The sequence below is a fragment of the Phocoena phocoena genome, chromosome 10 (assembly GCF_963924675.1).
Source record: "Phocoena phocoena chromosome 10, mPhoPho1.1, whole genome shotgun sequence".
NCBI lineage: Eukaryota > Metazoa > Chordata > Mammalia > Artiodactyla > Phocoenidae > Phocoena > Phocoena phocoena.
The window spans coordinates 47,361,906-47,384,727 of record NC_089228.1 but is presented as its reverse complement, the minus strand read 5'-3'; the positions used below and the strand labels follow the sequence as shown (position 1 = coordinate 47,384,727).

The 22,822-nt window shown below is 39.2% G+C and overlaps 1 protein-coding gene across 1 annotated transcript in view; it reads right to left on the bottom strand.

The window, feature by feature from the left end:
• Positions 1-22,058, bottom strand: part of TOPAZ1 (testis and ovary specific TOPAZ 1) — a 66,072-nt gene extending 44,014 nt beyond the window's left edge. The window contains exons 1-4 of the mRNA XM_065886150.1: positions 21,710-22,058; positions 18,804-21,267; positions 7,819-7,880; positions 6,995-7,122 (exon numbers count right to left, since the gene is read on the bottom strand). Coding sequence (XP_065742222.1) covers positions 6,995-7,122; positions 7,819-7,880; positions 18,804-21,267; positions 21,710-22,058 — 3,003 coding nt within the window. The remainder of the gene's footprint in view (positions 1-6,994; positions 7,123-7,818; positions 7,881-18,803; positions 21,268-21,709) is intronic.
• Between the last annotated feature and the right edge of the window lie 764 nt (positions 22,059-22,822).

Here is a 22,822-nt window from a genome sequence, read left to right as displayed (position 1 = left end):
CAGTATCGGTAGGTTTGAATACAAACATTTAAAATATTTTCATATGCTAAGATGACAGAAGTCACCTGTCAAAATAAGAACAGAAAGGTTACATCGTTTCTACTTTTCTTCTTCCAAGATAAAATTTAAATTTATGTTGATAAAAAATTTAAACATAATAAATAACACCAAAAAAGCACTAGAAAAAGATACAGGTGAACATTTTTGATGCAGAAACGGGGAAGGGTTTCTCTAAATACAACTCATAACTCAAATATCATAAAATAAAACATACATTTGAGGGGCTTCCCTGGTGGCACAGTGGTTGAGAATCTGCCTGACAATGCAGGGGACACGGGTTCGAGCCCTGGTCTGGGAAGATCCCACATGCTGCAGAGCAACTAGGTCTGTGAGCCACAACTACTGAGCCTGTGCGTCTGGAGCCTGTGCTCCGCAACAGGAGAGGCCGTGATAGTGAGAGGCCCGCGCACCACGATGAAGAGTGGCCCCTGCTTGCTGCAACTAGAGAAAGCCCTCACACAGAAACGAAGACCCAACACAGCCATAAAAATAAAAAATGAAATAAATTAAAACAACAACAAAACAAAAACAAAAAAACCACATACATTTGACTAAATAAAAAGCTCCTTCGAGGTAAAACCAAACTATTAAAGATGGCATTTGAAACCAAGTCAAACACAAATGAAAACCAAGTCAAACACAAATGAAAAAACAGGAAAAAGTTATGGCAACATATGACAAAGAACAAATATGCTTAATATATGAAAAGTTCCTGCAAATAAAAAAAGACCAAAATCCCAAAAGAAAAATGGGCAAAGGATGTAAAAGAGAAGTTCACAGAAGAAAATGTAAATGGCTTTTACACATACTAAAAGATGCTTAACTAGACTCATAAGAGAAAAGCAAATGAAAAGTCATTTGTAAAAATGTACAGATGGACAAAAATAAAAAAAATTTAATACTGAGTTGGTGAGTGTGTGGGGGAGAAAACTGTCATTCCCATACAATGTTGATGGAAGCATAAATCAAAGCAATCTCTATGTAGGGCAATCTGAAAATTCTACTTCTAAGAATTAATCCAAAAATGCTTGCACATATGCAAAATGCCTTATGCTCAAGGATGCATAATGCAACAATGTTAAAATAGCAAAAAATGGGAACAAACCAAGTGTCCATCAACAGTGTAACTTGTTGAATAGAGTATACCCATATAGTGGATAATTATATAATTGTAAAAACAAAGTATCATTACATATATGGAAAGGAAACAATCTCCATTATACATTAAGTTAAAAAAAGACAAAGAATGATAAGCTGTCGTTTGTATAAAATTAAAAAGAACACACAATAGGTCCAGTTTGAGAAATGGCAAATAAGTATCTCTTATTGGGCTAATCCTTCTTCAGGTAACAACTATAACTCTCAGATGAACTATAAAAAAAACTCTGCCTGAAAACACTGGAGAGATATGAAAAGTAGGCAGAATCTGGAGGAAAAGAGGGAATGACACTGGGTAACAGTCATATTTTTATGGATTTATTCTTAAAGAGAGGCCTTAATTGGTTGGAACCACTGGGGAAGGCTAAAAATTTGCCATACTGACACAAAGAACCAGAAGACAGAGTACAGGGCAAAGTCAGAAACTGGGAAGTGAGGCTGGGAATCCTGGAAACTGGAGAGCCTAAGAGAGAAAGCCCCCAAATCTGCTTTAAACTTGGTCCAAATCTCTAGCTGACCCTTGAACTACACCTTTGTAAGGTAGACTCCAAACAACCCAGATGACACTAAACGAACTGAAAAAACACTTCAACTGCCTACTACCGCAGGGGAGTAACCTGGAGGCCAAGTCCACCCAAGTTAAAACCTAAGCATGCAATTACCAGACAGCCCAGCAACTGCAAACCTGGGCATTTATTTCAAAATACCAAAGTTACAGAGATGGAAAACATATTAATGGTTACTAAGGTTACAGAAGTTAGGGGTAGGAAGGGATGTGTGACAAAGGGGTAGCATAAGGAATATCTCTGTAGTGATGGCATAATTATCTTGATTGCAGTGGTGGCTACAAAAATCTGCACACTTGATAATATACACAGAACTACATACACTCATTATACTAATACCAAATTTCTGCTTCTGATATTGTGCCTTAAGATGTAATCATGGAGGAAAACTACTTTTGCAACTTTCTGTGAATTTACAATTGTTTCAAAATAAAAATTAAAAAGTACACTAGCATTTCAACTATCTGGGGCTCAAAACTAGAATCATTAAGCAACTACTACCATGGTAAATCTAAAAATTGTTATATATGGATTCTGGGTATAACTGATATACAAGAGAAAGAAAAAACAAGGTCTGTAGAAAAGACAGAAATATATATATATGTAAAAGATCAGTAAGGAAGCATTTCTAAAAATTCACAGAAAACCATACATAAAAGCAGAAAAGTGGCAGGCTAGACATATGTCCTATAAATCAACCTATTTACCCTCTAAAGTTCCTAAAATACAAGGTGAGAGATGGATAAAGTTTGTTAATTCCCAAATTTGGGGGCCAGATATTTTAATGACAAATATTATTGACAGGGTCATGTATCAATATTTTCTAAAGAGTTGCTACTTTGAAGCTTACCACAGTATCAGAAAGATAAAAGTATCATTCCCCTTCTCTTAAACAAATCCAAAAAGTAGTACCACACTAGGAAGTAGATAAATGATTTTGGGGATTATTTTTAAAAGAGCTAATATTGAAAATAGTCTACATCTTTAAATATTTAGTGTTAAGAACTCAGTGAATTCTGGCAAACATCTCTTAAAATCTATCCTTGCAGAATTGAAAGCAAAAAGTCTTCTCTTCTGCTTTACGCAGAATAGAGTACAAACTGTTTATTTTTTAAAGCTTTAGAGCAAAGGTTGGCAAGCTATGGCAAGCTATAGCCTGCAGGCTGCCTGTTTTGTAAATAAAGTTTTATTTGAACACAGCAATTGACATTTATTTACATATTGTCTATGGCTTCTTTCTCCTTACAATAACAGAGCTGAGTAGCTAGGACAGCAACCATATGGCCCACAAAGCCAGACAAGTATTTACTATCTAGTCTTAAAGAAAAGGTTTGCTGACCCCTGCTATAGAGTCAAGGGATTCTACTGTGTGACCCTGGACAAGATACTAAGTCTCAGTTTTTTCATCTGCAAAGGGAAATAGCAGTACACACTTCATGTGCAGTAAAGGAATAACTCAGTAAATCTGGGTTGTCCGTATGCCGTATGTTAAAGGTCTGGCCTATGACCTGCTCCTAGAAGGTAACTTATAAGCCCTTGGAATATGCTGCTTGATTGTGTGTCTTTGTTTACCTGGGTGTCTGGGATCACAACAGATAATGTAAGCTAACAGTGTAATTTATGGAAGAGGCCTTGGGCCACTCCAGAAAGTCTTTGTGATTTATGACGGGGTCCTTGAGCCATGTGGTATCAGCTTGACCTCAGGAGGGACTGGATGGAGACTGAGTGACTAAGGTCAGCTATGCAGGTGGGCAACCATGCCTATGTGACTGACCCCAATAAAAACCCTGACCAAGCTTCAGGCAAGTCCCTGGCTGGCAATATTCTGTTTTTGTCATACATCACTCCTGGGAGGAGCAAGCAGTGTCCATGTGACTCTATTGGGAGAGAAAAACTGGAAGCTTGTACTCCATTTCTCCTGTGCTCTGCCCTATGTGACTCTTTCTTTTGCTGACTTTAATCTGTATTCTTCCACTGAAATAAACTGTAACCTTGAGTTACAATAACAGCTTTGCTGACCTCCATGAGTTCTTCTAGCAAAGCACTGAACCTGAGGGTGGCTTTGGGAACTCCTGAACAGCACCTCCTTATATCATAGGGATAAGATATAACCAGTGCTAAGTCTCTAGCACTGGCTGGCTGGCATTTAATAAAGGTTCAATACATAGTGGCTGTTATCATCAAACCATTAAGCAAGTACTTTGTGATATTTTTATTCATGCTACAGGACACTTCTAACACTTAAAGACTTTTTTTTTTTGATGTGGACCATTTTTTAAAGTCTTTATTGAATCTGTTACAATATTGCTTCTGTTTTATGTTTTGATTTTTTGGCTCTGAGGCATGTGGGATCTTAGCTCCCCAACCAGGGATCGAACCTGCACCCCCTGCACTGGAAGGCGAAGTCCTAACCACTGGACCTCCAGGGAAGTCTCAAAAGACTATTTTCAAATGAGGTTCACACTCAATATTCATTCAACAACTATTTGGGACTTCCCTGGCTGTCCAGTGGTTAAGATTCTGCACTTCCATTGCAGGGCACACAGGTTTGATCCCTGGTCAGGGAACTAATATCCTGCATGCCGCGCGGAGCGGCCAAAAAAACCCAATCATTTGTGTTACTGCTCTGTTTTTTGTTTGTTTGTTTGTTTTTTCACGGTACGCGGGCCTCTCACTGTTGTGGCCTCTCCCGTTGCGGAGCACAGGCTCCAGACGCGCAGGCTCAGCGGCCATGGCTCACGGGCCCAGCCGCTCCGTGGCATGTGGGATCTTTCCGGACCGGGGCACGAACCCGTGGACCCTGCATTGGCAGACGGACTCCCAACCACTGCACCACCAGGGAATCCCTCTGTGTTATTGCTCTGTATAAGCCACTGCTCTAGGTGCTAAAGATTCATTTGTGAGCAAAATGGACAAAAATCTTTGCCTTCATGGAGTTTCATTCTAGCACGAAGAGATGGAGGTAAGCATAAATAAGTAAATGTAAAGTATATTATATCATGATAAATACAAGAAAGGGGGATATGAAATGTTGACAGAACGGAGAATACTGGAATTTTAGGTTGGATGGTTATTGGAGGTCTCCCTAAGAACATGAAATTTGAGTAAAGATGTGAAGGAAATAAGAAAGTAAACTACATCTTTTTTTTTTTTTTTTTTTTTTAGGAGCTAAAATGGCAAGGGCAAAGGCCGTGAAGTGGGAGAAAGCCTGGTTTGTTCCAAGAACAGCAAGGAGGCTAATGTGGTCAGAGTAAAATGGATAAGGAGAGTAGTCAAAGAGATCAGAGAGGTAACAACGTAGGGTAGGGTTAGGGGGAACAGATAAAGGGTCATGTAGGTCACAGTAAGGAATCTCAATATTAAAAGCCACTGGAGAGTTTGAAGCAGAAGAATAACATGATCTAATTTATGCTATGTTGAGAATAAACTACAAGAGGACAATATCAGAAGCTGGAGAAATGTTAGGAGACCACTGCAGTAATTCAGGCAGGAGATGGTATTAGGCGGGGCCTGGGCCTGGGCCTGTGTGGTATGTGTGGGAGTGATGAAAAGTGAATAATTTCCAGACATCATCTGAAGCTAAGGCCAGCAGGATTTCCTTACAGTCTGGATATGGAGTGAGAGAAAAAGAAAGTAAGAAAATCCAAGGTTTTTGAGCCTAAATAACTTATAAAGGATAGAGTTGCCTTTAATAGAAAAGGTGAAAATTACAGGAACGGCTGGTTTGTGGTAGGGTAGGGGACATCTAACAGGAGGTCAGTTTTGAACATGTTAAGTTTGAGAAGTGTAACTGGACATCCAAGTGGAAAAATCAAATAGGCAACTAGACAGAAAGGTCTGCAGCTCGGAGACAAAGTTCAAGCTGGAGATATCAATTTGAGAGTCTTAGCACACAAATGGCATTCAATGCAATGAGGTTGGATGAGACCATCTAAGGAGCAAATCTAGATAGGAAAAAAGAACAGACTCCTGGTCTAGGCACTGGGTCGCTCCAACATGTAGAGGTCAGGGAGATCAGGAGAGACCAGCAAAACCAACTGGGAAGTTGCAGACAGACAGGACACTAGGCGTGCATGTTTAACCTGAAAGCCATGTGAAAAAAATGTTTCAAGGAAAGCGTGATCAACTGTTAAATACCGGTGATAGGTTAAGTAAGATTAAGACTGAACTATGTCTATTAGACTCGGCAACGAGCAGGTCACTGGAGAGTTTAAGACAGGTAGTTTTGGTGGAGATGAAGGTGAGTATCCTTGGAACTGGAGGAGAGAAACTGGGGATAGAGGGTCTAGACAAGTCTTTGGAGAAACAGGACGACAGGTGAAAAGGAAAATGGGACCATGAAAATGTATTTTTGGTTTTGTTTGAAGATGGGAGAAAAGCATGCTTATGTTGAAGAGAATGATCCAGTAATGAAAGGAGAATTACTGGAGTAGTATTTTAAAAGAGGGAAGAGATGGATTCTAGCACACAGGTAGAAGGGAATAGCCTTGGCCTGTTCATCCAGTGTAATAGAAGTGAAGCTGGAGTTTTGGGAACAGGTGCAGGTAGGTGGCCTAATGTACTGGTAGGAACTTCTTTTCCAATTACTTCAATTTTCTTGGTAAAGTAGGAAACAAGGTTGTTAGCTATGAGGACAAATGAGGAGGAGTAAGGAGAAAGAAACATGAAATAGTTGTCTAGGAGTCAATTAAATTATTCAAAAGGTTAAGACAATCATACACATTATCTGGCAGATAACTGATACCCCAAATTTTCTCCATATCATACACCAGTGGTATGTTCCAACATCAAGTTAGGTTTAGCTCCAATTCCTATGCCTTCTACATCTGTGGTCGAATAACTGATGCTTGCATTCATACCACTCAGGCACTATGATATTCTAAAATTTCAAAGAAGATCAAATGATATTCAGTACTTTGTACTTAGTGAGGCAGGAAGATATGTAACAATTTAGAAAGATTTACATAGGTTTAAGAACTTTAGGATTCTAAAAAGCTAAATATATAATTATTTTCCCAGACAAGCGAAACTCTATTAATACTGTGCTTATGGCAAGCATCAAGCAGTATGTCCCATGGCCAGAATGACGTGACTCTTTTACTCAACAAAAAGGCCATTCCCTTGTCACCTGACAGCACTGCTAAGATGGACTTCTGTATTTACCACTATCTGGACCAAGAAATAAGAAAATGCAAAAGATTCCCTAGTACCTTTTCATCCAAGTCTGAACTTTTTGTGTGTTCACTGACGTCTCCCAGTTTTTCATCTGAAGAAGTCTCATTAGTAACTTCACCTAAGGAAATGTTTGCACCTTCGGAATCATGTTTTATCTCACTTGCTGAAAAGAAATAACATTCAACTGTAGAAACTTTAAATGACAAAATAACCAAGTCATTTAAAGATTGTTCTAAAAATGAGTTAGAATTCAGAGACTCTTTTAAAGTCCAATGTGACAAATATGAAGCAGCATTTTCAGCAAATTATACATTTATTCCTCCCTCTCTATCAAAATAACTCCATTACATGGTATAAAAAGAATTGGCAGTAAGACAAAATTGAGACATAAAGATAAATTTAAGAATCTTTCTTGATCATGTCCAGCTATTTTTCAATATATTTTTAAAATTTGCAAGTTTTTGAAATTAACTTTCAAATTATTTCCTGTAAAGATTCAGTTATTTAAACTTAGGATTAGCTATTATTAAAAAAATATTAAAAGGGACTCAGATTTAAAATGTGGTAAAGCTTAAATATATATTTCAGTTTCAAAAATGAGACTACAAAAATTGCTAAGGTCAATTATCTTTTGTAGATAAAGCCTAACAAAGTTATTTATTAAATAATCAACTGGAAAATTTCTCAAAATCTGATCTGCCAACCAGGCAAAACTGAGGAAAAACTGACAAACTGTAAAACGTGGTTGACAGACTCTAAAATGAAAAGCTTCCTATTTTAATGAATTCATTCTGACTATGCCTAAATAGAGATATAAAAATACTTCAATATTACACATTCTGAAAATGTCAAATTTTACCTGCTGACAAGGAAGCACAGATCTCTGACTTCATCAATTCGGGATCCAGTACAGGGAGTTCTCTATTATAAAGCAAACAGAGCTTACACATTATACCATATTCTAGCAGAACTATCCACTCCTCTAAACATTACACAATACTAGCTTTAGCAGCCTGGTGAACACCAGCTCAAGTCCTCCAAGGCCAGAGTACTATTCTGGGATAGCACACCCAAGCAGATTCTGCATTTGGTTCTTTTTTTTTTTTTTTTTTTTTTTTTTGCGTTACACGGGCCTCTCACTGTTGTGGCCTCTCCCGTTGCGGACGCGCAGGCTCAGCGGCCATGGCTCACGGGCCCAGCCGCTCCGCGGCATGTGGGATCTTCCCGGACCGGGGCACGAACCCGTGTCCCCTGCATCGGCAGGTGGACTCTCAACCACTGCGCCACCATGGAAGCCCCTGCATTTGGTTCTTTAATCACATTCGCCACAATTGTTAGGGAGTGCTGCCACTCAAACTTTGTTACTCAGAGAGAACTGACGACATATACCAGGCATTTAAAACATTTCTAAAGTATTACACCAATGCAAGATAATGTTTACCTCCTACTCTTAAGCATGTGTATGTATGTCTTACCGCCAATGTAAAAGGAAGAGTGTGAGAGCAGTTTGAATCTCTTTTTTGTAGTCTCTGAAGACAACCTAAGGTCTAAAGGTAACAGCTATGGAGATCAGAGTTAAACCAACCTGGGTTCAAATATTGTTCTGCCACTTACTATGTCAACAGTGGCAAAATTATTTAAATTCTTTGAGTCTAACCGTATCTGTAAAATGAGAATACCACTTACCCACGAGGTTATTGTGAGGATTAAATAAGATAAAATGTCCTTAAAGCCAATGGCATAGGCTCAACAAATGAAAACTACAGCTATAGGAGCCACTCAAAAACAAGTGGCCAGGGCTTCCCTGGTGGCCCAGTGGTTAGGAGTCCACCTGCCGATGCAGGGGACAGGGGTTCGCGCCCCGGTCCGGGAAGATCCCACATGCTGCGGAGTGGCTGGGCCCATGGGCCATGGCCGCTGAGCCTGCGCGTCCGGAGCCTGTGCTCCGCAACGGGAGAGGCCACAACACTGTGAGGCCCATGTACAGCAAAAAAAAAAAAAAAGTGGCCAAACACTATTCCATTTTTAAAAACTTGGACAACAGTATATAGAAGTACACAGAATAAAATATAATAGGACTTCCCTGGTGGCGCAGTGGTTAAGAATCCGCCTGCCTGGACAAGAATAAAGATGCAGACATAGAGAATGGACTTGAGGACACAGGGAGGGGGAAGGGTAAGCTGGGACGAAGCGAGAGAGTGGCATGGACATATATACACTACCAAATGTAAAATAGATAGCTAGTGGGAAGCAGCTTCATAGCACAGGGATGTCAGCTCGGTGCTTTGTGACCACCTAGAGGGGTGGGGTAGGGAGGGTGGGAGGGGAGGCGGAAGGGGGAGGGGATATATGTATACATATAGCTGATTCACTTTGTTACACAGCAGAGACAAACACAACATTGTAAAGCAATTATACTCCAATAAAGATGTTTAAAAAAAGTAAGTGCATTTATATAACTTTAAGTTTATAGACACATGTATGAAAACCAATGGCTTTTTAAATTATATGATATTATACTTTGTGAGAGGGATTTTCCTTCCAAGTTTCAACGTTACCTCAATTATTCAGAACCTTAATTCTGCTTTTTAAAAAAATTTTCTCTGAAAATAGTATCATCTTTGATTTTCTGCTTTGAACTACCTTATCATTTAAAAAAACTTGTGTATGTAACAAAAAAAAGGAATCCGCCTGCCAATGCAGGGGACACGGGTTCAAGCCCTGGTCCAGGAAGATCCCACATGCCGCGGAACAACTGAGCCCGTGCGCCACAACTACTGAGCCTGCGCTCTAGAGCCCGCGAGCCACAACTACTGAGTGCACGTGCCAAAACTACTGAAGCCCGCCTGCCTAGAGCCCGTGCTCCGCAACAAGAGAAGCCACTGCAATGAGAAGCCTGCACACCACAACGAAGAGTAGCCCCCGCTCACCGCAACTAGAGAAAAGCCCTTGTGCAGCAATGAAGACCCAAAGCAGCCAAAAATATAAAATAAATTTTAAAAAAGAATGGGAAAATAAAAGTACAAACAAGACACAAATATATACAAATCTCCTCCCCCAATTCATACCTCTTGACTCATATCTGTCTACTAGAATAACTCCATTTCAGTATTTCAAAGGTCTCTCCAACTCAACATGTCTAAATTTACCTCATGACCAGCATCCCTCCCCAGTCCTGCCTGTTTTCATCAGAGAATTGTAATGCCCTTCTTTGAAACAAGAGAAACCAGGTATCATCCTTAACTCCTACCTCTAACCTCGCCCCCATTTGATTAATCAATCTTCACTTCCTAAACCTCTCTCAAATCCACTCCCACTTCTGGTTGAAGTCACCATGTCCTTTGGTCTAATTATGACAATAGCTCCTTGCCAATTTGTTCTCCACACCAGAGCTGTCATGATTTTTAAAATGTAAATCTGATCAAATTCTCTACTGGAAGTAAAGTCCTTCAGTGAATCCCTATATACTCTTAGGATAAAGTTCAAGCTCACCATGAATTCTAGTTTGTCTAGGATGATCTGTGTATGCCTCTTATCCTGGCATATTAATTATTAATACCTCCCCCCCCATTTCCCTCTCAAAATTTTTGCAATTCAGAAGATCAATTCTATGGTCATCCTATTTACAAAGCCCTGCACGACTGAGCTTTCTGCATATTCTGTAGGTTCATTTCTTGCCACCTGAACACTAAGCCATGGGATGTTATTTCTGTCTCTCAGTTGTAACATGCTCTTCCCTGCAGGCCCACCTATAGACTACTCCTTCCCTCTCAATTTTCTACTCACTTTTCTTCACCTATTGCCTAGTTCCTATTCTTTAGTGTTCAACTTAAATGTTACTAGGGCGAGGAAGCCTTCAACACCTTGCACTTTTCCTATCATATTTTATTGTATTTGCTTAATCATTTGCAGCCCTTGATAGACTAAAAGCTCTGTGAGAACAAGGTCCATGTGCATCTAGTTGCTAACCATATACTCAGCACCTAACATCCTCCTGGCCAGACACTAGGGAGACGCAAATGAAGATGCCTCTCTCCTGTCTACAAACTCCCAGCATAGGAGGAGGTGCACATACAAGGAGACATAATATACTGAGATCTGTGCCAAGAGAACTACTAGAACAAATCCCTAGAATAATATCTCAGATGTGATTTAGAGGACAAATGAATGAAAAGAAAGGAACTTTTGGATAAAGAAGCACATGCAAAAGGATTCAGATAATGACATATTGTGGAAACAGTGACCTGCCTGCTCTGCTTATCTTTTATTAGCCTCCCCCCACACTTTCCTCCCCACCAACCCCATAGCTGCCAAAGACAGAATGGATGCAGATCCACTAAAGAGCCATAATAAGCCATGCCAATCAATTTAGACTCTATCCTCAGGTGGCTGAGAGCCACCGGAGTACTGCAAGCAGTCACTGGCAGATCAATTTCTACTTCAAAATATTACTGTGGAGGAGGATATACTAAGAGATTTCAGGAAGATTAACCAGGAGCTAATTGCAACAATTTAGAAGAAATATGAATAAGATAGTAGCAGTGAGAATTGAGAGAAAGGAAAAACCATGAGAGATATTCAAGGTAATAGCATGAATAGGATTAACTGACTCAATAAATAGAGAATTGAGGGCTGTTTCTAATTATGCTGAAAGTTACATTCACAAATAGGTACAGCCCAGACACACAGAAGGTTAGTCCTTAAAAAAAAAAAAAAACCCAAAACCCAAAAAAGTAAATAAGTATAGCAAGTGTACTGCTTTAATTTCAAAGTATTACAATAGTATTTTAACACTGCTGGTATAGTTCATAAGAGTGAGAAACTTTTTACTATGAATAAGTAACTTACAGGGAAGGTAAAATTGCACATGCCACTCTTGTTAGAAGTAATTTAGTTTTGTTTTGAAGTTGCAAGACACAAAGTTAAATTCAACTAGATTAGGAAAAATAAAATTGTAACCCCCATAAATATATTACAGCTTTCATTAGTGGAGTAGAAAGGGGGAAAAATGAAGGGTAGAAGGAGGAAAGGAGAGAAACAGACTTGGGTGAGGCTACAGAATACAGGGAAACAAAAGAGAAGATCTGAGCAAAAAGGAGAGGAGAATAAGAGAGGCTTCTGAAGAACCACATAGATTACATCAGGTTTACCCTCTAACAGAGCATTTTTCAAGGGGGTGATGTAATTTAATGGGTTCCAACAAGGATTTTTAAATAAAACAGAATAAAATACAAAATATGATACTAGACCACATGTAGTAAGGGAAATACTATTTTTATAAATCTATTGTCTTACATATTCATAGGTAGGTACCAGACTGTAATGTAAAATGTATCTTTAGTATGGGTAACTGACAAACAGGTTTGAAGACGACAGATCTAAAATAATTATTAGCAGAAAAAGCTTGAAAACTAAGAGAATGTTATTGCCCAAGAAAAATTCAGAAAAAATTCCCAAGAAAAATTCAGAATGCCCAAGAATAATTCAGAATGTTATTGCTTCCTTTTGAGATGCTAACTAGCTGAGTGCAATGTTCACTTATTTACACACTCACATATTGTTTGTGAAAAGGACTACCATAAACTCACTGGGGCAGTTATTCTGCAGATAACAGTGGCCCAAAACAGAAATATTACAGTATCCAATTCAGTGGGCCAGAGGTTCCCAAGCCTGATGCCAGGATGTGAGGTGCTCGGTCTCCTGATATTATAAACGATAACTCCATCAAGTACAGTACCATTTATTTCAGCAAAAACAAACAATGGTTTATGTGGTCCAAAAGAGAAAAAAGTAAAAGTCAGAATGATGCTTCTTCATACTGCACCACCTGCTACTTTAAAGGATGAGGGCTTCCCTGGTGGCGCAGTGGTTGCGAATCCGCTTGCTATTGCATGGGACACAGGTTCAAGCCCTGGTCCGGGAAGATCCCACATGCCGCAGAGCAACTAAGCCCATGCATCACAACTACTGAAGCTCGTGTGCCTAGAGCCCGTGCTCCGCAACAAGAGAAGCCACAGAAATGAGAAGCCTGCACACAGCAACGAAGAGTAGCCCCTGCTCCCCACAACTAGAGAAACCCCGCGTGCAGCAACGAAGACCCAACGCAGCCATAAATAAATAAATGAATTAATTAATTAAAAAAATAAAGAGGAGGACGAGATGAGAGAGGAAAGGGGTCAAAAAGTAAATAATGTTCTGTGGCAGTCTACAGAATAATGGATTTGAAGCCATGTAAAGAACCAAAGTGCCACTCTTCCAGCATGCTGTTTTGGGGAGGGGAGATCGACTTTGGAGCAGGTTGCCCTGCGTCCAGATCTCAGCTCTGATGCTTACTAGTTGTGTGTCCTTTGGAAAGTTAGTGACTTTGGCTCAATTTTAAAGATATGGTCAATCTCAGAATTGTTCTACTTAATGAAATAGCATAAGTAATGTATCTAGCACAGGGTAGACACTAAATGTCAGTTCTTACAATTAAGTGTAAAATTGTGCATTATAGTTAGAGTGCCTCAGATATTCAGTGGACAGGGAGAATGGAGTAAGATGAGCTTCTTGAAAGACAGGCCAAGGAGTCTAAATAAATGAGGGAAAGAAAGAGAATGACCTTTACTTTTGCTGGAAAGCACTTTTTGTTTTTGTTTTTGGGGTTTTTTTGGTCATTTGGTATTGTAAACCTGGTGACAGAGGCCAGTCTCTTGGGAAACAAACTGATTCCCCAAGATCTGAGAAAGTAAGTGGGGTGGATTTCTTGAGACAATATAATTTACCCAGCATAGATCCATGCTAGGCATGGTCTAAATGGGACTCAAATGCCTGAGCAAAAGTAATAGGCTTTTATTTTCTGTACAGTGGTGCTAGGTATTTTTCCCCCTAGAAGTTTATTATTTACCAGCTCTAGAATGTACAATGGCTTTTCATGGATTTAAGTCCAAGTTGCAAAGGTGGTATAAATGATCCAAACTGATCACCAGCATCAATTCTATACCAAGTTCAAATTTTGATGCCTAATTTTCCAACCTTCTTAGTCTGGTATCACCCTACTTACCAAGTCTTATTTTTACTATTCTTAAACATCTATCTGCTTTAGAAAGAAAGGATTCACTGTCTCCATTTACATATATTCCAATGCTTGAGAAACAGCCTACAACATAGTAGGAATTGAAACCTTAATTCTCTCCCCTCCCTCAATGTATGAGTGACTGGGTTTACAAAGGCAAATGAGACATGGACACTTCCCGCCCTCAAGAAGTCCAACAGTTTATGTGAGCCATGGAATACAAGATACGGTACACAAAAGTTAAATATCTGTCTCACACACACACAAAGAGAAAATGATGTTCCCATGGAAAAGTGTCTGAGATATCTACTCTAAACCAAGAACTTATTATAGAGGATAACACCAGAAACAAAGAGGAAAGAAAGAAAGAAAAATAGAGAATATACACAAGAGTATATATTCTTGTGCAAATGTATTTACATTGGTGGGTACCAAGATGAAAAGTAGACTGTATTCAGTAACAAAAAATACGTTCTCCTCTCAAGACTTCACTGAACTCATTAAATGTTGCATCTACAAAGAAAATAAAACAAGACTAATAACTGTGTTTATAATAAAATGGGCAAATAAAACATATTTTATCAAAATTATTAAGGTCTACTAGATTAGTGTATGTTTTGTTGGCTAAAGTTAAATTTTCTGATTCCTGTTGTGTAATCAGGCCTGTACAATGCTCTTAGTTGGCTGACTCAATCTGTTGAGTTCCTAACTATGTGAAGATTAAAAAAAAGTAGTCATGTTATCTGGTTTTTTGCTATTAAGTTGTATGAATTCCTTATGTATTTTAGATATTAATCCTTCATCAGATACATGATTTGCAAATACTTTCTCCCATTCCATAGGCTGCCTTTTCATTTTGTCTAGACAAATAGTGTATGATCTCACTTGTATGTGGAATCTAAAAGAAAGAACTCATAGGAACAGAGATGAATGTGTCAGCTAACCTTATTATGGTAATCATTTTGCAACATATACATATATCAAATCATCAAATTGTACACCCTAAACTTACATAAATGATATATCAAATATGTCTCAATAAATTTGGAAATAAAGAGAAAAAAGAAAAGTAAAAAAAAAAAAGGTCCAATAGTATTAGCAGGTGAGAGATGTAAATTATATCATCATGAAATCAGTGCCATAAGTGAGGTAGCAAAAGGTGCTGTGGGAAAAGAGAACGGCTCCTACTTCTGTCTGAAGAAGTCATAATCTGCCCTGTACAACCATATTCATAGCTACCTTTACCTTCTGCCCACATTTTCTTTATTAATTTTCTACCTCTCCAAACTTTCTTCCTTCTTCCCCCTTGTTAATCTAAATCAATCCAACCGTTAAGGATCAGTACAAATTTTGGCTTTTCCAAGAGGCCCTTTCAACCCTCTTTTCTAAACTACTAGTGTTCTTGTACCTCAGTTTACATATTTTTGTTTCAAACACATTAGTCCCCACTTCCCCAGCTATATAGTAATTCCCGTGAATATTTGGCAGATTCTTAAAATCTCCATGATCCACTGTATAATATCACTTGACTGATATTCTAGCATACGTGATTGAACATAATCCTATATTCTAGTACAGATTAACTGTCCAGCACTGACGATTACAGACATTCTCAGATCTCTAATTAGACTTACAGGCTAATTCAAAAGTTTTACCTATTTCACCCATTATATATATCTAAGTTCATCAGTTCAAGTCTTAGGGAATTACTTCTAATATGCTTCTAATGCTTTGGATTTTAATATGGACTTCCCCCACAGTGGAGACTGACAATGAATAAGTATTCTAACATAACTTAAATACCTTACAAATAAACTCAGGTTTGTCTGCCTGTTTTACCAATAAGAGGTAGTCCAGAGCTTCTGACAATTTCTGGGCATAGCCCTCCCATCTTCAATTTCTATTTCTGTAAAACAGAAACTCATTCTAACAGGTTTCAACCTCTCAGTGTCGTAGAGTGAGGAAACAGTAATGTACTAATTAGCAACTGATTGGTAAAAGGGAGAGAGCTAACATTAGAAATTATGTTTTAAGCTTCATCTAGTTCTAGAACCATTAACAATTTTCTGTATAACTATTAGCAGACCCTCTGGTGATCATGCGTCCATTTTTCCCTGTTAAGGTTTATCCTAGCACTGTGGATGACTGTAAAACTGGTATTTCCAGTGCAGAAAAATGAAAATATTAAAATAACTACTGAGGAAATTTTAAAGTTTATTTAAAAACCAAAACTTCAGAAGCAGGGATGAAAGAAAAAGAAGAGCTAAAAACAAGTATAATTGGTACTCCTGCCATAAAAGGAAATGAAGTTACAATAATAGAAAAATTATCTGAAGTAAATTTGATTCTTGGTTTGTCTTTTTTTTTTTTTTTTTTTTTTTTCTGTACGCGGCCCTCTCACTGTTGTGGCCTCTCCCGTTGTGGAGCACAGGCTCTGGAGGCGCAGGCTCAGCGGCCATGGCTCACGGGCCCAGCCTCTCGGTGGCATGTGGGATCTTCCCGGACCAGGGCACGAACCCGTATCCCCTGCATCGGCAGGCGGACCCTCAACCACTGCACCACCAGGGAAGCACAGGAACTAATTTCTTGTTGTAAAGAAGTATATTGATTCAGCAGTTCCTTTAGTTTTACTTCAGTCCCTCCTTCCCCAAGTTAAACGTAAGTAAAATTAAATGTTTACTAAAAAGTGGCATGGTCCAACTTTTCTGAAATTATATCCACATGTATGCCTAGACAGGCATACAAATTTTGAGTAATTAATTTGTTATTTTGGGTGGTGAGATTCCCTCCCTCTTACACTTTTAATATAATGAACACGTATCATTTTTATAAAATCAGCCATTATCCTAAGAAAGAAAAAAAAAGTATAAAAAACAAACTTTATGCCCAGTTTACAACATTTCTCTCTTTCTACCTTCAACTGCAGTTCACTGTCAACATCTTGTTAGCTAACAGAGATGTTTGCCTTTGAAAGAGTTAAAAGCACCTTTAATTAACTACCTTTTATTGAGCTCTTACTATTCACTCAGTATTACACCAAAACCTTTCCCATCCCTTCAATGATTAATCCTCACGACCTTGAGAGGCAAGTACCTTCCCTTTTTACAGATAAGGTAAAATATCAACAATTTGCCTACAAGGTGACAGGACTATTAGGGAAAGGAAAAGATTCAAAAACCTAGGTCAGACTACAAAGGTTAAGTTCTTGACCACTAATTTTAAACTAAGATAGTTCAAATCCAGATTCTGTTACTAGCAGTGTGAATCTGGACAACTGACAACTTGTCATCTTCATTTTTTCCACCTCAAAATGGGCAGATTACCATCCTCATTATGGACGGTTTTAAAAAATAACAGATAAAGCTCTTGGTCCTTCCTTTGGGATATAGAAAGTACTCTATTTGGTGATAAGTTACAAGTTATTGTCACACTGAGAACATCAAGAAGAATGTAATATCACAAAAGTAACTAAAATTTATGAATACCAGACAAATTTAAGTCATGTACTATTGAATCTTAGTGGAAAGTGTTTATGTTTCGAGTCTGTTCACAGAATATTCCAATATTCCAGTACTGTAACATACAAATATAAATTAGAGCTTAAGGAATTATAAAAATTTAGTAAAATATGACATAATAGTAAATAAAATTTAGGCCAATCAGATAGGTCAATTTCCCGAACAAGAAGGTTATTACTTGGCTCCATTTAAAGTTGATTCAGGCAAACTCACTCTCTTTGGGGGCTAAGTCATCATTTAAAACCATCAACTTAGATGGATCTAGAGACTGTCATACAGAGTGAAGTCAGAAAGAGAAAACCAAATATCGTATATTAACGCATATATGTGGAACCCAGAAAAATGGTCCAGATGAACCGGTTTTCAGGACAGAAACAGAGACACAGATGTAGAGAACAAATGTATGGACACCAAGGGGGGAAAGTGGTGGGGCTGGGGGGTTGGTGGTGTGATGAATTGGGCGATTGGGATTGACATGTATACACTAATATGTATAAAATGGATAACTAATAAGAATCTGCTGTATAAATAAATAAATAAAATTCTAAAATTAAAAACAAAATAAATAAAAATTCTACTATTTATGGCAAAAAAAAAGAATCACCTTTACTTGCTTTTAACCAAGATGCCTATTCTATCCTTGCTGATATTAAAGCAACATTTACTCAAAAAATAATAATAATAAATTAAAAAAAATAAAACCATCACCTTAAAAGTAAAACCATGAAAAAAAATTCGTCCTTTTCCCCTCTGAATATGAGTTTAACTTTTGATTCGACTTTCAAGTTCTAATTCAAATAAACTTTTCCAAGGCTTCTCTGGTCACTGAAAAATGGATTTTTTGTCTAACAAGGAAGCCACAGAAAATGGGTTAAAATACATAGCACTGTTCTTAATACGTAACTTGGTTGAAATAAAAGTGTATCTACAATTATTAAAAAACTATGAAAATAAATTTGACTTTTGAAAGAAGCAATCTCACTAATTTAAAAAGCCACTTTATAAACCACCATTTAAAATTCTGAACAGCTAATCTGCTCCATTATAATTTCAAATATATATAATTGTTTTATTTTGATTCTAAGTTTCAGCATTAATGACATTTCCAGGTCTTAGCAATTATACACTATATTACATTTAATAAATAACTGGGTTAAAAAAATAATGGAGCGTCAACGATCACTGAATAAATTAGTGACACCTAAGAGTAGAAAGTGCTTTTGAAACCTGCAACAATAATCTGTACCAAAAGGCATACTTGAATATGCATACCTCAAGTCATCACTTGGTTCTTTTTTTCCTGGAAGTTCCATGTGCTTGGAGTCTGTTGACTGGTGCTCTTCAGCAACATTGGGCTCCTGGCTTATCACGGGAACCTCGGAAGTAAATGAGAGCTCCCCTTCATTGGAGACTCCAAAGAGGTCTGGGTCATCTTGAATTACATCAATTAAGAGGACATCATCTTCATATGCTTTAAGAATATCTGGAAACCCCACTTCAATTTCTGAAACGTTCTCAGCCATTTTTCTACCACTAACTTCAGAGAAAACTGCTTTGAATCTTTCTTGTTCACTAGAGCAGAAGGCAGGACTTTTCTTTATACACCCAGGATCACAAGAAATAGTATTATTTTCAACTGTGAGAGAAACAGCTTCCTTATTAGAAACAATATTGCCTGGTTTAGAGATGTGGTTAGATGGTTTATTATCATTACCTTGCTTTAAAAAGCTTGGAGAAATAATACCGGAACTCTTACTGCAGTATGAGTCAGAACCAGCTTGCACTGGAACTACACTATTTTGTATGCTCAAAGATTGAGGTCCTGAAGTTACTGTGGTGACATTTTCTTTAGTCCTATTCGGCCTTACCTCTGCTCCAGATAAACTGTCAAGAAGTTCTAGGGGACTATATACTTCTCTCTCTGATGACTTGCCATGTATTTTTCTTTTTTCTGTTTTGTTCTTAAGTAAGGGAATTTTAAAATTAGTCAGCCGTCCTGTGTTCAATATCTTAATCAAGTCTGGAACAACCAGTGTTTGCTTAGCAATGCATGCTTTGCGATGAACAGTTTTGCCTGTAGAGCTATTTGCTTCCTGGCCATCCTGGGAAGCCACTGTCAAATTCAGCTTTGTTAAATTCCCTCTATCTTTTTTTTTACTTCCTGTTAAGTTTTGAGTCACATTAGTTAATGGAGTATCTTCAATAGTATTAGAAACTACCTCTGACGCACTTCTGCTTAGTTTCTCTGACTTCATTTTTTTATTATCATTGATGATAGGTTCCTTTATAACCATTAAAGTAGGTTCCACTGTAGAGACTGAAGATAAACAATTTAAATTAGAATCCAATTTCTCTCTACTTGAAGATTCACTGCTTGTTTCTGTTAGAGAACTTTGTAGCATCAATTTGGAATCAGTTAAGTGAGTTTGATTTGTTTGGTGTTTAAGAAAATCAACTTGCCTAAAACTTTCCTGAGACCCAGGAAGAAAGTTATTTGACTGTGGCAAGGAAGCCTTTTTCCAACACTGGGCAGATATTCTAGCACACGAATAACAAGGCCAAGTTCTTTTGCCAGTCATTGGTATTGCTCTTTGACAGCTAAATTTAGATTCTTCGGCTTCATTCTTCAAGTCTTCCCTCGAAGCTCTCTTTTCAATAGGATGGCAATCGCTAGGTGACTTCACTATTGAGTTTTTCATCCACTTAAAATACTCCTCTGGATCCATCCTTTTACATCCTAAAGGCTCTGAAGCATTCTTTTTTTCTTCTTTTGAAAGTGGCTCAAGAGTTTTCTGAAACATAGGATTTACATGGTGTTCATGACTTGTTTTTTTCCCTGTTTCTGGAAGACTTAATAAATGATCCATTGGTGACAGCGTGTTGTTGTTTACTTTTCTAAAAACTTCTAAAGGACTTTTTTTAGCCTCTAAAGTCTCTGTTTCTTTACCTTCAGCACCTGTTCTGTTTTCTTGTAACACCAGCTCAGATTTGTTATACACATTAGAGAATCTCATCTTAATGACCATTTCATCTCCTTTTTCAGACACCTTCATCCTTTTTCTGGGTTTTCTCCCAACACTGCTCTCCTCTAATGAATGTTTATTTTTTTCACTTTGAAGGCAGGAAAGCAAGTCCTTATTTTTACTTTGGTATGAGTCATTTTCTTCAAGTAATAACTGATTTACTCCCATTAAGTTTTCTTCAGTTTGTAAAAGCTGAGGAATATTATTTGTGTCACTCTTATCTCCAAGACTCCTAGGGTTTTCTTTCTTTAACTCTGAGGAATTTTCTGGTACATGCATATATCCACCATCAGGTTTATATGCAAGGTTATTTTCATCATTACAACTCTTGGAATGGGGGAAACAACTGCAATCACGTAATCTTAAAATGCAATAATTTTCTACTCCAGGTGACAAGCTGTTACAAGAATATTTTGGAGTATTCTTGTACAGTTCATCTTGGAATTCAACCTTACTATTTTGTGTAGCCTTATTTTCAGTTATTTTGAGAGGTGGCTGTTCTAAGCTTTTAAATTTTTTAATTCGAATTCTTCTTTTTATACCTTTTACCAAACTTTCCTTACCCAAAGACTGCAAGAAAGCCATACTTTGAAATTCACTGCATTCCACTGTTTGGAAAGATTCCGAACTGGTTAATGATTCCTTTCTTACCAGGTCAATCCCTGGCTGTGGATCATCACTTGAGGCTTCAGTAACTTTTCTTTTTTCCTTGGCTGAACAAAACAACAAAACATACCAGAAAAGATTTTACATTGAGGAGGAAAAAGCAATATCACTTAAAAAAAAAAATTGTGAAGCCATCCATTTTTATTTCCCTGAATAGCTGTATGGAAACATACATTTGTTTTTAACTCAAAGACCTAATTTCTATTAAGGTCCTGTATAAATTCTAAGACAGCTGAATAACCTCTAGCATCATGATTTCATACAAGCCAAAGTGAATCACTAGTAGGAATTCCTTTTACAGAACTTCTGAGCAAGGGATCCTAACAGGACAAACACCTTTTAAGCGAATTCCTGTTTTATTCTCTCCGGGTCAACCGTGTGTATCAGTAAAGCCCATGTAGATGCAAGTGAAACACCAGTGGTAAAACACGGGTGCAGGAGAAGGGGTGCAAAGGCTAGAAAGGGAGTGACCGCTGCATGCTTCCTTACTGTGTCTTCCCGATTGCAAGGGGAGCTCCGCCTCCTTCGCTGCTTCGAAGCCCGGCCGGTCCGACGGGTCTGAAGAGCCCACCTGGTCCCCCGGCCCCTCCACTCGCCGCCTCGCTGAGGCCTTCCCAGCCCCGAACGCCTCACCCGACTTGTCACTTTCTACCTCTTCTCGCCCAGACGCCCGGGCCACCATGCCCCTCTTTTGCCTGCTCTCTTCACGCCCCCCGGCCTCACGGCCACAGCCTCCCGCCTCGCCTGGTCCCGGCCGCCTGCCTCTCTTCCTCGGGCCTCGCGCGTCGCCTTTACGCCCCGGGGCCGTCGCTGGGCCCGCCACCCGCGGCTGCCGCATCCGCCCCGGGCCGCCCGTCTGCCCACCGAGGCCCGCCACGCCCGCTGGCTGGAGCCCACCGGCCACCCAAAAGCTGCTTCGTCTGCCAGGCACCCGCCGCCCTAAGCCCCGCCCCGCCCCGCCGCGCCCGGCCGCCAAGACCCTGGGACCGGAAGCGGAAGTGGGGTCCGCGATGCCTGCCTGGGGCAGGCGCAGCAAGGCCCAACGGGCGGAAGGACCTCGAGGCTTTGCAGCTGGCCTCTCCGCCGTTCGTTGCGGGGCGTGGGGGTGGAGCCTTCCAGCAGGCCGGACTCTCCCAAGGTTACCTCTGGCGCCTCTTTGCTCGCAAAAACCGAGTGGCTTCTAACTCCTCCCCAAGTCTCTTGTGGGGGGGTCCCTTTCCATATGCCTTCCTGACATCCTATACGCACCTCAAACTTCAGTTATGCAAAACTGACCTTGTCTTTCATCACGGGCTTGCTCCTCTTGTGTTGGTGGATGTGCCACCGTCTACCCAGTTGTCTAAGTCAGAAACCTAGCAACCATCAGATACCCTTCTTTCCACTTCATCCCTCGCATTCACGTTCATTAGGTCCGCTTGATTCGACTTCAGTGTTTGTCAGCCACTCGCCTTGGCTCTGGCTTGCAGACTCGGACCCACTGTGTCAACCTCCTAGATTTTATTCATGCCTCCATCCTTGTGCTTTTTCAGTCAGCTTCCACCTGCCGCCAGGCCATGCCCTTCCAATGAAAGGATATCTTGGCATTTCCCAGCTTGACCTTTC